The sequence below is a fragment of the Coregonus lavaretus genome (assembly GCF_964263955.1).
Source record: "Coregonus lavaretus genome assembly, chromosome: 16".
NCBI classification, from domain to species: domain Eukaryota; kingdom Metazoa; phylum Chordata; class Actinopteri; order Salmoniformes; family Salmonidae; genus Coregonus; species Coregonus lavaretus.
Window position 1 is genome coordinate 20643566 of NC_140003.1, and position 15207 is coordinate 20658772.

Consider the following 15207-nt stretch of genomic DNA (forward strand, 5'->3'; position numbering starts at 1 on the left):
GAGTCTCTTCCGCAATTAAGCAATGACGTCACCGAACTTGATACTTTTTACACCAAGAAATAGATTTTGACACAAGGCTCGTGCTTTGAAGCACTCCTAATGACAATTGACAATTTACCTTCATTCAAATCCTTTGTTTTAAATTCCTTTCATTAATGCAGTTGAATTTGTTCATCTAGTAGTAATAGTAGTAGCAAATAGATCTTACTTTTACAACTTACTCTTGGAATTAATATCAGTCTGCATATTGTCAAACACTCTGATACAATTATTGCTTTGATTCATGTTGTAATATATTTGTTACTAAAGGCAATATGATGACATAATAATAAGCCAAATAGGCCTTCATTTAATAAGACAATTGGAGACATGAAATGCCTTCATGGACACTCATGTTGCCAGCAGATGGCAGCAAATAGTGACACATGTGACATTACACAAGGAATTACCGAACACACAATGCCAGTTCCATAAGTCCCCGTGGCTCATCAGTTCTTCCAATTTATTCGAACCGAGGAGGTAAGCAATCTACACACTTAAAGAAAAAAATATTAATTGTGCTCAAAAGCTAATGCTTATGTAAGGTAGGCAATGTCTTTTACTGGAATTTCAGTTTGGTATTTTACCAAAAGTGAAAGAGTGCCATGTGTTTTTGGTGCATGGACGTTGCTGCTAAAGAAGGTACTGTAACAAACTGGACTGCAATGCAATTAATGAAGTATAATAATGTGTCTGCATGCATAATAACACAATTTCATGTTCTTATTATTCTAGGTTCCACTGTGATTAAGAGGGAGATTACATCATTTCCATCATGAAGTCAGTTGTCAGCATTTCTTCCTCTGTTAGGGCTGTGTGTCAGTATTCGCCCAACTATTTCATGACTAGTAGTCAGAGGTTAATTCAATGTCACTCAAATTCACTTGGAAGAATATTGAAATCGGACGTTTCTTGTAAAGCCAGAATGGCACAACCATGTGTGAAAAGTAGTTTAGGCTGCTTCCATAACACACGTGAGATGGGGGCGGTGGCGCAACAGTTAAGTAACCTGTCATTTGCAGAAGAGAAAGACTACGAATTAATGGTTCACCTGGAGAAAGGCCTTTTGCCTAAAACAGCTGGACAGCCATCCATTGACACCCAATTAGGAACCAGTTTTTCACCAACAAAGCTAGGCCCCCTAAAAGTGGAGCCACTCTCTGTCAAATCCCTTTTTGAGGTTGAGGTTCTACCGGAGTTGTTAACACGTTTGAAAGAAGCTCCCAGCAATGAGAAAATTGAGGGTCTGGCAACCTTACTGGGAGTATGTGTTGAGTTTGGTGTGGACTATCAAAGTTCAATTGCCTCCAGATTGAAAGAGCAGTGGAGGACACACCTCTCCAAAACAGACATTGGGGTCATGCACCTGTGCCATCTTGGAGAAGTGGCCTATAACCTGGAGGGGAAGAGGTCAGAGATTGTCGATCAGGTTCTCGACTCCGTGAGCATCAGCATTGATGAGGCTGAGGCTCTCACCCAAAATGAAACCGCTCGTGTGTACTCCTTCCTTGCACTACTCGAGGACCCACACTGTTGCCAAGATCTCATGTCAAGACTGCACAGACACACAGAGAAACTGATACACAGACTACGAGCCAGCAACATCAGTGACATCCTCCACTCCCTGATAGCATTACAACAGAGGCAGGCTATTGTGCTGATTCTAAAGCTGAGCAGACGGGCCTCTAGAGTATTCAAATCTTTCCAAGATGAAGAGCTCATCAAAGTTCTAGGTGCCTTAATGCATTTCGGTCAGCATGATGAAGAGTTCATAACAGCCATGGAAAAGCACCTGCCAGGCAAAATACTGGACGCAGACCCCGAACTCACAAGCGTGGTGATGGAGTTTTGCCTTCAGATGAGGTGTCGCTCAGAGCCCATATTCGAAGCTGTGGCTGAGAGCTTTATTTGCAACTCAGAGAAGTATACCACACCCCAGATAGCCCAGCAGATCATTGCCATGGGGAGACTGAACTACCTGCCCCAGTGCTCCAGTCAGATGTTTAAGAAGCTGGAGAGTGTCCTGTCCTCTCGCTTCTCCCAGTTCCAGCCCAGGGCTCTGATTGAGGTGCTCCACTCCTGTATTCACCTGGAGAGGTTTCCACTCAACTTTGTGTCCAAAGTCTTCAGCCCCTACTTCCTACAGAGGTTGCAAGGTAGGCTAGTCAATCTGTGTGTGTGTGTGTGTGTGTGTGTGTGTGTGTGTGTGTGTGTGTGTGTGTGTGTGTGTGTGTGTGTGTGTGTGTGTGTGTGTGTGTGTGTGTGTGTAAAAAGTGAGTGAGCGAAAGTAAACGGGCTACATGTGAGTATGTGGGTGCACAATTTCATGTCGTGTGTGTATATCTAGGTAACAGGGTCAGCTTTGTCCTTTCCATTCAGTTGCAACTGTTCACAGCTGAGCTAGCCAGAGTCATGTTATGTATGTGTTTCTGTTCTTTCACAGCACAAGGGGAGCCCCTGGACAAGCATGCCTTAGGCCAGCTAACCCAACTCAACCTCTCTACCTCACTAGAGTGCACCTACTACCGGGTGAGTCCCTCTCTATGAACATTGTAAATATACAAATAAATCACACAATAATTATGCAAAATTATCTGTAAAATTAAAACCCTCTGATTCTGTTCAAAATCAAATCAAATCAAATTGTATTTGTCACATCCGCCGAATACAACAGGTGTAGACCTTACCGTGAAATGCTTACTTACAAGCCCTTAACCAACAATGCAGTTAAGAAAAATAAGAGTTAAGAAAAATATTTACTAAATAAACTAAAGTAAAAAATAAAAGAGCAACAATAAAATAACAATAACGAAGCTATATACAGGGGGTACCGGTACTAAGTCAATGTGCGGGGATACAGGTTAGTCGAGGTAATTGAGGTAATATGTACATAGATAATAGATAATGAACAGCGAGTAGCAGCAGCGCAAATAGTCCGGGTAGCCATTTGATTAGCTTTTCAGCAGTCTTATGGCTTGGGGGTAGAAGCTGTTAAGAAGCATTTTGGACCTAGACTTGGTGCTCCGGTACCGCTTGCCGTGCGGTAGCAGAGAGAACAGTCTATGACTAGGGTGGCTGGAGTCTGGCAATTTTTAGGGCCTTCCTCTGACACTGCCTGGTATAGAGGTGCTGGATGGCAGGAAGCTTGGCCCCAGTGATGTACTGAGCCGTACGCATTACCCTCTGTAGCGCCTTGCGGTCGGAGGCCGAGCAGTTGCCATACCAGGCAGTGATGCAACCAGTCAGGATGCTCTCGATGGTGCAGCTGTATAACTTTTTGAGGATCTGAGGACCCATGCCAAATATTTTCAGTCTCCTGAGGGGGAATAGTTACAATGGGCTTTTACGTGTCACACCGAATGAAAAATATTATTTTAAAGTAGTTGGATTGAACAGTAAATTCATTCTGATGTATATACTGTATATTATATTGTATTCCGTACAGGGCCCCAGATTACCTTACCACCTCCATGTGAGGAAGTTTTCCTCCATCGACCACTCCTTTGAGAGCCCTATAGAGGGCTACCTGTACAACCAGGTGAAGGGCCCTCTTAACAAGCTGCTAGGGGGAAAGACCTACTACTCTACCAAGGTCTTCACACAGCCTGGATACACCATAGACGTGGAGATCTGTCTGGATGAGGAGGGGTTTGTCCTGCCTCTCTCACAGTGGGACCACACTCATAGGAGGTAAGAGCCATTGGAAATGTGTTAGAGAGGATCAGTCTGACAGGGCGCTGCACAGACTCATTCACTGATCTACAAATCACCTTGTTTTCCAAAGTGCCCAATATGTGATCCTTACTTCCAAAGATTCAATTCAATTAAAATACAACCATTTATTGCAATGAGCAAATCTTCACAGCACCTTGTTCAGGCAGATCCTCCTGGACACAGACTCTCGGACACAGAGAATGATAATTGTTGCATTTCATGACTACATTTTCCTCTATGTAGGATTGCCTTGTGCCTGGATGCTCAGGACCGCTTCTGCAGCAACACCCATCACCTCCTGGGGAAGGAGGCCACAAAGAGACGCCACCTCTGCAGAATAGGCTACGAAGTGGTTCAGGTACGGAAACTCCGCTCCTGGTTGCAGGATAGAATAGACACACAATGTGAGGTGTGTGGAATGTGTGTTAGTACTGTATGTGCTTTGAATTCATCTCTATAATCAATGTAATGTGTCATTTTCTGTGTAATTCTGTAACTGAGTTACATTTGTCTTCATTTAAAAAAAATACTCCATCTGACATTGTTCTTTGTCTTTATGTTCCCCACCAGATCCCTTACTTTGAATTTGAGAAGTTGAGAACACAAGAGGAACGGGTACAATACCTTCATAAGAAGATATTCCCCACAATCTTCAGGTTTTACCGGTAACTTCTCAGATAGGATAAGAGGACGTTGTGTGACATCACATCCAAGCCCTGTGAACTCTGACCTGACATGGCCTTCAAAAAGATGAACTAGGATGTTTCTTAAACTTTCTACTAATCATCACAGAAAACATTGGATTGGATTTCGGCTTGAACCTTCCGTTTATAAAGCCTTCATGATACTATTGTTATGACAGTGTTGGGCTTATGACAGAGTGGTCTAGAAAAGTGTTAACAGTCATTGTACATAATGTATGCATGTGATGGCATTTTTCACAAAATATGGACTATGGCTATGGTAGGTAATAGTTCAACTAAACTGTATGCTTCCATATAGGAGCTTTCTGCACTTTGTTAGTTATACACTGACTCTATATTCATAAATGAAACAGGTTTGTGTTTCCATGTAAGCTTGAAAGTACTGTATATTTTGTACAATATACTGCATTTTCCATTACAGACATTTGATTCTATATTGCAAAATAAAATCTTTTTTTGTGTGTAAAACCAGTTTTCAAACTACTATGGGGGAAACTCAAAGTTCCATCGCTGTTGTGTCTTTTTGGAAACAATAAATATGATTTGTATAAAGCCTCAGCTCTCTAAGTTGAAGGGGAACATAAAGCAATAGATTAAAAGGTACTTAAAAGCTGGCAGGCATATGGACCAAAGCATGTCAAAGAGGTGCTCTGCATAACAGGCTTTATTTTGAAGACAAAGCAATATCCCATACATGTGACATGTGAAATATGAGCCTAATACTGATTAAATACTGATTAACTACAGAGGTGAGCGTCAAGACAGCTTGTTGTGACAGAGAACCATCACATTTTTGGTGTCATTTATTATTACTAATTCATATAGGAAAAATTAACATTTTACAGATCTCACTGCTAATTGTAGGCATGCACACAGTATTGCCTTTCTTTGTTTTAGAGGCCCATTCAGACTGGCATTTAATCTACTGTTGGCCTGCCTGGCTGGCAGGCTATCTCCTTGGTAACAGAATGTAAACAGTAGAGCTAGTTAGGAGGGGAGGTGTGCACACTACACAGGGAAGGAGAGCAGACATACAATGAAGAAGCTGTTTAAACAAGAAGGAAGTTTACTTGTAAAACAACTGCTATAGAAATGCAGAACACTATATTTGAAGAACATTGGAGTAAATGTGAAGCATGAAAATTGGGCAAAGGGTTGAAGATATTTCAAGTCGGAGACCAAGAATACTGAAGGTGAGTAAAGTTTTTAATTTCACTCAACTACTGCTTTTCTTTTTCGAGACTTCTTGCTTTAACTACAGTGAGGGAAAAAAGTATTTGATCCCCTGCTGATTTTGTACGTTTGCCCACTGACAAAGAAATGATCAGTCTATAATTTTAATGGTAGATTTATTTCAAACAGTGAGAGACAGAATAACAACAAAAAAATCCAGAAAAACACATGTCAAAAATGTTATAAATTGATTTGCATTTTAATGAGGGAAATAAGTATTTGACCCCTCTGCAAAACATGACTTAGTACTTGGTGGCAAAACCCTTGTTGGCAATCACAGAGGTCAGACGTTTCTTGTAGTTGGCCACCAGGTTTGCACAAATCTCAGGAGGGATTTTGTCCCACTCCTCTTTGCAGATCTTCTCCAAGTCATTAAGGTTTCGAGGCTGATGTTTGGCAACTCAAACCTTCAGCTCCCTCCACAGATTTTCTATGGGATTAAGGTCTGGAGACTGGCTAGGCCACTCCACGACCTTAATGTGCTTCTTCTTGAGCCACTCCTTTGTTGCCTTGGCCATGTGTTTTGGGTTATTGTCATGCTGGAATACCCATCCACGACTCATTTTCAATGCCCTGGCTGAGGGAAGGAGGTTCTCACCCAAGATTTGACGGTACATGGCCCTGTCCATCGTCCCTTTGATGCAGTGAAGTTGTCTGGTCCCCTTAGCAGAAAAACACCCCCAAAGCATAATGTTTCCACCTCCATGTTTGATGGTGGGGATGGTGTTCTTGGGGTCATAGGCAGCATTCCTCCTCCTCCAAACACGGCAAGTTGAGTTGATGCCAAAGAGCTCCATTTTGGTCTCATCTGACCACAACACTTTCACCCAGTTCTCCTCTGAATCATTCAGATGTTCATTGGCAAACTTCAGACGGGCATGTATATGTGCTTTCTTGAGCAGGGGGACCTTGCGGGCGCTGCAGGATTTCAGTCCTTCACGGCGTAGTGTGTTACCAATTGTTTTCTTGGTGACTATGGTCCCAGCTGCCTTGAGATCATTGACAAGATCCTCCCGTGTAGTTCTGGGCTGATTCCTCACCGTTCTCATGATCATTGCAACTCCACGAGGTGAGATCTTGCATGGAGCCCCAGGCCGAGGGAGATTGACAGTTATTTTGTGTTTCTTCCATTTGCGAATAATCGCACCAACTGTTGTCACCTTCTCACCAAGCTGCTTGGCGATGGTCTTGTAGCCCATTCCAGCCTTGTGTAGGTCTACAATCTTGTCCCTCACATCCTTGGAGAGCTCTTTGGTCTTGGCCATGGTGGAGAGTTTGGATTCTGATTGATTGATTGCTTCTGTGGACAGGTATATTTTATACAGGTAACAAACTGAGATTAGGAGCACTCCCTTTAAGAGTGTGCTCCTAATCTCAGCTCGTTACCTGTATAAAAGACACCTGGGAGCCAGAAATCTTTCTTATTGAGAGGGGGTCAAATACTTATTTCCCTCATTAAAAGGCAAATCAATTTATAACATTTTTGACATGCGTTTTTCTGGATTATTTTGTTGTTATTCTGTCTCTCACTGTTCAAATAAACCTACCATTAAAATTATAGACTGATCATTTCTTTGTCAGTGGGCAAACGTACAAAATCAGCAGGGGATCAAATACTTTTTTCCCTCACTGTATGTCCATTCTGACTGACACTTTTAGTACTATTTCATTCATTGGTTCTAGAATGCTAATCTGGAAATAACTCTTTCCCAAAATGGTTTAAATGACTAGTTGTTGTTTTATGGAGCTATGTGTCATTAATCCACTAGGATGCTGGTTAATGTTCCAGAGATGAATAGCTGTTGTTATTATGATGCCAGTCAGTCCTGTGGTTTGAATTAGTTCTAGTACTCTCTCATTAACTCATTGTCATTGTCTAATTCACATCATGAGTCATTGGCTGTGTCCCTAATGGCACCCTATTCCCTCTATCAGTGTTTCCCAACTCCTCGAGGACTCCCAACAGCACACATTTTTGTCGTTGCCCCGGACAAACTCACCTAATTCAACTCATTGAGGCCTTGATGATTAGTTGACAAGTTGAAGCAGGTGTGCTTGTCCTGGGCTACAACAAAAAAGTGTACTGTTGAGGGTACTATATACAGTGCCTTCAGAAAGTATTCATACCCCTTGACTTACTCCACATTTTGTTGTGTTATAGCCTGAATTCAAAATGGATTAAATATATGTTTCTTCTCACCCATCTACACACAATACCCAATAATGACAAAGTGAAAACATGTTTTTAGAAATGTTTTCAAATTTATTGAAAATGAAATACAAAAATATCTCATTTACATAAGTATTCACACCCTTGAGCCAATACATGTTAGAAACACCTTTGGTAATGATTACAGCTGTGAGTCTTTCTGGGTAAGTCTCTAAAGCCTTGTTCACATTGGCAGGTTGAAGTGACAAGTAAAAAAAAAATGCATATCCGATTCAAATCTGTTCTTTTTCCTGCAGTCTGAACAGCCAAAAAGCACATGGAATCTGATATTTCAAGCCACATTTCAAACCACCTTCGTAGGTGGTTTTAAGTCAGATACAAATCTGATTCCTGGCCATGCGATTTGTGTCAAATCTGATTTATTTGCCCTCACTTGGTTTAAAGACGGTTATTTGGCATATATTTTTGCTTGCTAGCTACTCTGTTGACAGTTTGACAAGAACATGAGGTAGCTAACTAGCTTGTTAATTGTTTACAAACAAATTAGTGAATGTGCAAAAAAGCTAAACAGCTACCAAACTAGCTAGTTGACTGCTGTGGCTAGCCAAAAAGGACTCGTTTTGAAAGTTGGATCATCTTGTCATTTGAGGCTTTAAAAGAGTTCTTACACTATGATTTTGAACATTCACCTTAGCTTGCTACATAACTTATGAGTGACAGGAAGCACAAGCACCACCATCAATCAGCCTACACCACTTTGCACACACCTGTCGTTACTATGACAACTAGCATAGCCATGTCACCAAATAACTATGGTCTGAACTCTGAAAACACACAAATCCAATTTGGTCACTTGTAACTTGCTGTTTGGACAGTCACTATTCCAAAACAGATTTGAAAAACAAAACTGATTTGAGCATTAAGGCCTGTAGTGTGAACAAGGCAAGAGCTTTGCACATCTGGATTGGGCAACATTTGTCCATCAAATTGGTTGTTGATCATTGCTAGACAAAAATGTTCAGGTCTTGCCTAAGGTTTTCAAGCAGATTTAAGTCAAAACTGTAACTCGGCCACGCAGGAACATTCACTGTCTTCTTTGTAAGCAACTCCAGTGTAGATTTGGCCTTGTGTTTTAAGTTATTGTCCTGCTGAAAGGTATCTGGTGGAAAGCAGACTGAACCAGGTTTTTCTCTAGGATTTTGTCTGTGCTTAGCTCTATTCCATTTGTTTTTTTATCCAGTCCTTAACGATTACACACATACCCATAACATGATGCAGCCACCACTTGAAAATATGTAGAGTGGTAATCAGTAATGTGTTGTTTTGGATTTGACCCAAACATAACACTTTGTATTCAGGACATAAAGTTAATTTCTTTGCCACATGTTTTGTAGTTTTACTTTAGTGGCTTATTGCAAACAAGATGCATGTTTTGGAATATATATATTCTGTACAGGCTTCCTTCTTTTCACTCTGTCATTTAGGTTAGTATTGTGGAGTAACTACAATGTTGATCCATCCTCAGTTTTCTCTAATCACAGCCATTAAACTCTGTAACTGTTTTAAAGTCACCATTGGCCTCATGGTGTAATCCCCGAATGGTTTCCTTCCTCTCCGGCAACTGAGTTAGGAAGGATGCCTTTATCTATGTAGTGACTGGGTGTATTAATACATCATCCAAAGTGTAATTAATAACTTCACCATGCTCAGACAGATATTCAATGATTGCTTTTTATTTAATTTTTACCCATCTATCAATAGTTGCCCTTCTTTGTGAGGCAGATAATTGTATGTGCCGGGTACAGAGATGAGGTAGTCATAAAAAAAAGATGTTAAACAGCATTATTGCACAAAGAGTGAGTCCATGCAACTTATTATGTGACTTGCTAAGCACATTTTTACTCCTGAACTTACTTAGGCTTGCCGTAACAAAGGAGTTTAATACTTATTAACTCAAGACATTTCAGCTTTTATTTATTTATTATTTATTTTGTAAAAAAGTCTAAAAACATACAGTGCCTTGGGAAAGTATTCAGTCCCCTTGACGTTTTCAACATTTTGTTACGTTACAGCATTATTATAAAATTGATTAAATAAAACAATTTCCTCAGCAATCTACACACAATACCCCATAATGACAAAGCGAAAACAGATTTTTAGAAATGTTTGCAAATGTATTGAAAACAGAAATACCTTACAATTGTATTTATTTTAGAATAAGGCTGTAACCTAACAAAATGTGGAGAAAGTCAAGGAGTCTGAATACTTTCCGAAGGCACTGTAATTCCACTTTGACACTATGGGGTATTGTGTGTAGGCACTAAAGGCACTGTAGTGCATTACTTTTGACCAGGGGCCCAGCATCAAAAGTAGTACACTGTATAGGGCCCTCAAACACAACTCTGGACATCAAAGCCAGTTCCACAGCTTTTTTCATTGTCCCCCCCTAATTTAGAGGGGACACCAGGTGTGTGCTATTAATTATCAGGTAGAACAGTAAACCAGCAGGCTCCAGACCTCATAGGGTAAGCGTTTAATACTCCTGGTATAGGGGATATAGGGTGTGTAGCGGTCAGGGGGGGCCAGGCTGGCCAACAACTAACGAGAGTGTCAAGTAACACAAGCGTAGACCAACATTTCTCGAGGGAAACGACCCAGGACTTTTATTCAGGGAAATATGTGCCACAGCGCTGGGTAACAATAAAACCAAACCAAAACCTAGCTCGTCTTTGAGCCTTTCTACACAGGTCTTCCGGTCCCTCTCTGCTACCGGACAGCTATGCTGTTTACCAGCGTATCCAACAAAATAAAACAGAAATCCAACAGGCTTGTCCTTACTGGGTCCAGATCTACGGCCAAGTAACGTCCGGTAGGTTCCGGTCCAGTTGGATTCGATATCCCTCCCAGTGTTGGAGGGCCCTGCATGTCAGCTCTTGCTGTTTCAGACCAAAAAGCTGATCCGGCCAAAGCCAGGTTAAAACAGCCACCACCCAACCTCCAAATTAATTATATTTGGGTGTGTGTAATTAGGCTCTTACCCTTCCGGGCCATCCTCTCTCCTGGCCAGCAGATGTAACCAAAGAGCAGGAATATACCGGCCTTCACACAGTCATTCTCTGATACACATTATACAGTAATGAGAGGAAATGTCCTCCCCTCCACTGTCCCTCTCCTACTGGGACTTATTATATTATAGTAATTATTATAATCAGGCACACTAGATTAGGGTTGGTGAAAACCTACAGGACGGTAGCTCTAAAGGAACAGGGTTGGAGAGCCCTAGAGGCTTGCGTCAACACTCAACACAAACATGCTAAAGTCCCACACCACACGTGGAGGGACCAGACCAGATCTTGAAAGAGGAGAGTAACCACGTACCAAGTGTCCACAGCAAACAAACCAAGCTGAACGGCAGCAAGCTACAGAGCAACAAAACAACCCTCACTGTTATCTCTTCCACTCATCCTTCTGGCTTCTATTCACGCCAACTTGGCAGCAGGACCCTTGTGGATGATGGAGAGGAGTGAGAGAAGGGGTCTGGGGGCTGGTGTTGAGGCGCTGAGGGGAGAGCTGGAGGAGGTGGGCCTGGGGCTGGAGGAGCTGGGATATTGTCCCTGGGAGGAGGTGGATGTTCCCCGCATGGAGGGGGGCTGTACTCCCCTTATCACTGCCTGCCAGAGGGGCTTGACTGAGGTAAGCACCATCGGGGGAGGGGGATCCTTCATTCGGTTCAGGGGGAGGTCTGTCTGGTATGTTAGTCTGCTTCAGAGACCCTTTGATTGAACTGAATGGAACTGACCTGATAAGATATGATTAGTATTCTTATTGTTAGTGAATAAGCATATATATATATATATATATAAATGGAAACAGCATGGCTGATATGCTTTATACAGACTTTGTTCTGTTTATGAGGTTGCATGTTTATTAGTCTTACACATTATAATCTACATTCAACATAAGCATCACTGTGTGAATGAATTGAAGGAATATTTAAATCGAAAACAGTTTAATATACTGTGAGGATGTGAACAATCCATTTAAACACAGGTGTTGTAAAACAGAAATGTTTTCCTCTGAGCGTTAAAGTAACATTACTCTTCAGTTGTATTTTTCCTCCCAATAACAATAACACGGTGTCATACATGTTACATCTCACGGGGGGGGGGGGGAATTGGTAAGACAGATGAAGACCTCATTATTATACAACCCATGATCATTCTCTGGAGATAAACTATCAAAACAACCACATTACTTTCTGTTAGTATTGTCTAAGGCCACAGGGGAAAGAACTGCTTGCATGTGTCTCAGGAGTTGGGTCTTTCCAGCTTTTGTTTTGACTCTGTATGATTGAACAGATTTCACTGTTACCAAAGCAAAACATGGCATTGTACTTTGTACTCTGAAGAAAACGTACAATAAACCCCATACTATTATGCTGGCTATAATTTACTTGACATTTACTTGACCTTTGCCATTTTGAAATAGGTGACCAAAGCATGTCATTAACCCTACCCTGCCCATACAACATGGGGGGGTATTTAAATGTCGATTTTGTTATCAGGTTGTACACTTCCTTCTGAAAAGAGGAGCCGATGTGACTCTGTGCAACCATAGAAACCAGACACCACTGCATGTGAGTCTTCCTGTCCTCCAGGAGGTGCTGTTATCAGCCATGTTCAGGCCTCTGTCCCACCAGACCCAGCTCCTCCAGGCTGCCTGGCAGGGAGACCTCGACTCCCTGCAGCACCTCCTGGTAAGTCCCCCTCCCCCCAAACCTCCTTTACAACGCCTCACCATAGAACACACACACACACGCACAAGCACGCACCAAGAGTGCACACACAGTCACTGCCACTGATATCACTCCCAACGCCCTTCACATTGTGTAACTGGAAATGTGATACACAACATCAGGTGCTTGTCTAACAACGGGGTAAGCTAGAGTTTAGATTAGCACAAAGGACAGCATTGAGTGGATGCAGCCGAAGCGGCTATGAGCATTCCAACTCTAATCATCTCCAGGACATTTCTCATTTGACCTATCTTTATTCGTAATGCTCTTTCAAAGTGAAGGACATTTGTGGAACTCAGGCACCAGTGCTGACCCTATATCTCTATGTCTGGTGTGTTACAGGCCCAGACTGACCTAGTGGATGTGAACACTCAGAACCGCGACGGGCTGACCCCTCTGATGCTGGCTGTGAGGGATGTCGACCTGTTTGAGGGGCTGGACGTCCGGTTGCCATGGGAATACAGACCTGTGGAGGTGGTCAGGGAACTGCTGGCTCTCTCAGCGTAAGGAAACCTGCAGCAATGACAATAACGCTTTGGTTTTGTTATTACAACAGCCTAAAACATTATTACAACAGCCTTATTGCAAAATGACCTTATTACAGCAATACAATCTTATTATAAACTTACAACATAATAACATATTCCACCTCCCAAGCTAACAATTTCCTTGTTCCATAACAGCACTGAACAAATACTATTTCACATTGCCCCTGCATTTTTATTGGTCTATCTCTATAAATGATGTTAATTATTCTCCCTCTGTCCAAACAGTAACCTGGGGGTGCGTGATGTCCACGGCTGTTCTGCTCTTCACTATGCTGCTCAGATAGAGAGCCCCCTGAAAGACCAACTCATCCAGATGATGGTTGTCTCCCTCAGACAGCCAGGTAGAACATGACTTTCAACCAAGATGATCAGACAATGTTGTTACTACAGTTATTACTGTGGAATTACGTGACATGACTTTCAACAGTGATCTTCAGACAAATCCAACATAACACAACAGAGATTTTTGGTATGGTTTGATATATTCTCTGTTTACTGTTGAGGATATTGCAGGGAAATACTTTTATATCCAAGTACAAACCATGTGATCTGCTTTGAGGATTACTTGTTATACGCATACTAGTACCACACCAAATCTGCTTATGTTTGTGGCAGTTCGTTCTTGTGACATCACAGTACTCAGGTCATGTACAGCATGATGCCTTTAAAGTTTTCCTCTAAAGTAGATTTTACAAATCTATCCTGACAGAAATGCAATACAGATTTGATTCATCTATTAGGTTACTGAATAGCAAAGGAGGCTGCTGAGGGGAGAACGGCTCATAATAATGGCCGGAATGGCGCAAATGGAATACCATTTCACTTATTCTGCTCCAGCCATTACCACGAGCCCCTTCTCCCCAATTAAGGTGCCACCAACCTCCTGTGGTGAATAGTATTGATTAATAAACCATTTAGTCGATCTGTGCGGTGTGTACTTGCGTAATCAAATGTTTTCCTGTGCTTGGAGGCGTGGTCAAAGCCAGCACTCATATGGGAAATCCTGGTGAATTCCTGAGGGGCTGAGTGTGTGAGAGAGGGCCTTGTTTCCTTCTTGTGCTCACTGACTCCACTAACTCCACATTTCCGTCTCATTCTTCCCTGGCCAACAAACAGCACCCATGCCCCTGGACCTGCAGTGCTTCCACCTTGATGAGCTGAGAGCAACAAACTCCCCCAGCCCCTCTCCCTCTCTGACCGATGAGCTGAGAGCAACAAACTCCCCAAGCTCCTCTCCCTATCTGATCCAAAATGTCCTAATTCAGACTGTTACCAGCACAGAGGTAAGTGAACGTCATGTTGTACAGTTATGTAAGAAGTGTACAAGTCTGTAATTTTGTGGAGACATGCTTCATAATGTGATTTTGTTCACTATCTGTTATCTGTCAAGATATTTTCACTTAAAGTACATTTTAAGCTCATCAAATATATTAATACAAGACAAGTTCATTACAAGACAAGTTAGTTGTATTGCATCAAAACACTGTTTACTACATCATAGCTTTTGTCTCAATTGCATTATTTATTACTTAACCAAACAATGCCCAAATATCCCTAATCAATCAAAAGGCTTAATCCATGGTAGCTCTTCCGCTAAAGCAATGGGGCCCAATTCACCAGAGGCCTGAGTTAGATCAGTGTAATTGGCTGGTGGGGAGTCTGTGTTCTGACTGGCTGACTCTTAGCTACATCCTGACTTTGCTTTGAAGTGGACTTCACAGGTGAGACTGAGGCAGGGAGCGCAGCTGGCTACTGTCTGATGTCTAATGACCCGGCCCACTTATTGAATAGAGGAAGAGCAGATGGTTGACAGAGGCTACCCCAGGAGCACACAAACACAGCAGACTGGGAGCTAATGTGAAGCTATAGAGAAGGACACCATTTCAATATTTTAGGCCACCCCCAGGGAAATTAAATGGGGTGGAGTTGTTAATCAGATGTTTAACAATCTAATTTGTTATAGGCTCTGAGACAAATGTCAGGTGTAAACAACAACCACTATCA

The 15207-nt window shown here is 42.1% G+C and overlaps 1 protein-coding gene across 1 annotated transcript; it reads left to right on the forward strand.

Annotated features, from left to right (window-relative positions):
- Positions 1 to 800: 800 nt before the first annotated feature.
- On the forward strand, positions 801 to 4422 carry LOC311143344 (FAST kinase domain-containing protein 3, mitochondrial-like; the record flags this gene model as incomplete). The annotated part of the gene is made up of 5 exons (XM_084179185.1): positions 801 to 2195; positions 2483 to 2568; positions 3485 to 3729; positions 3997 to 4111; positions 4324 to 4422. The coding sequence occupies exons 1-5, from the start codon at positions 815 to 817 to the stop codon at positions 4420 to 4422; spliced, it is 1926 nt and encodes a 641-aa protein (XP_084035311.1). The 5' UTR covers positions 801 to 814.
- Positions 4423 to 15207: the final 10785 nt, after the last annotated feature.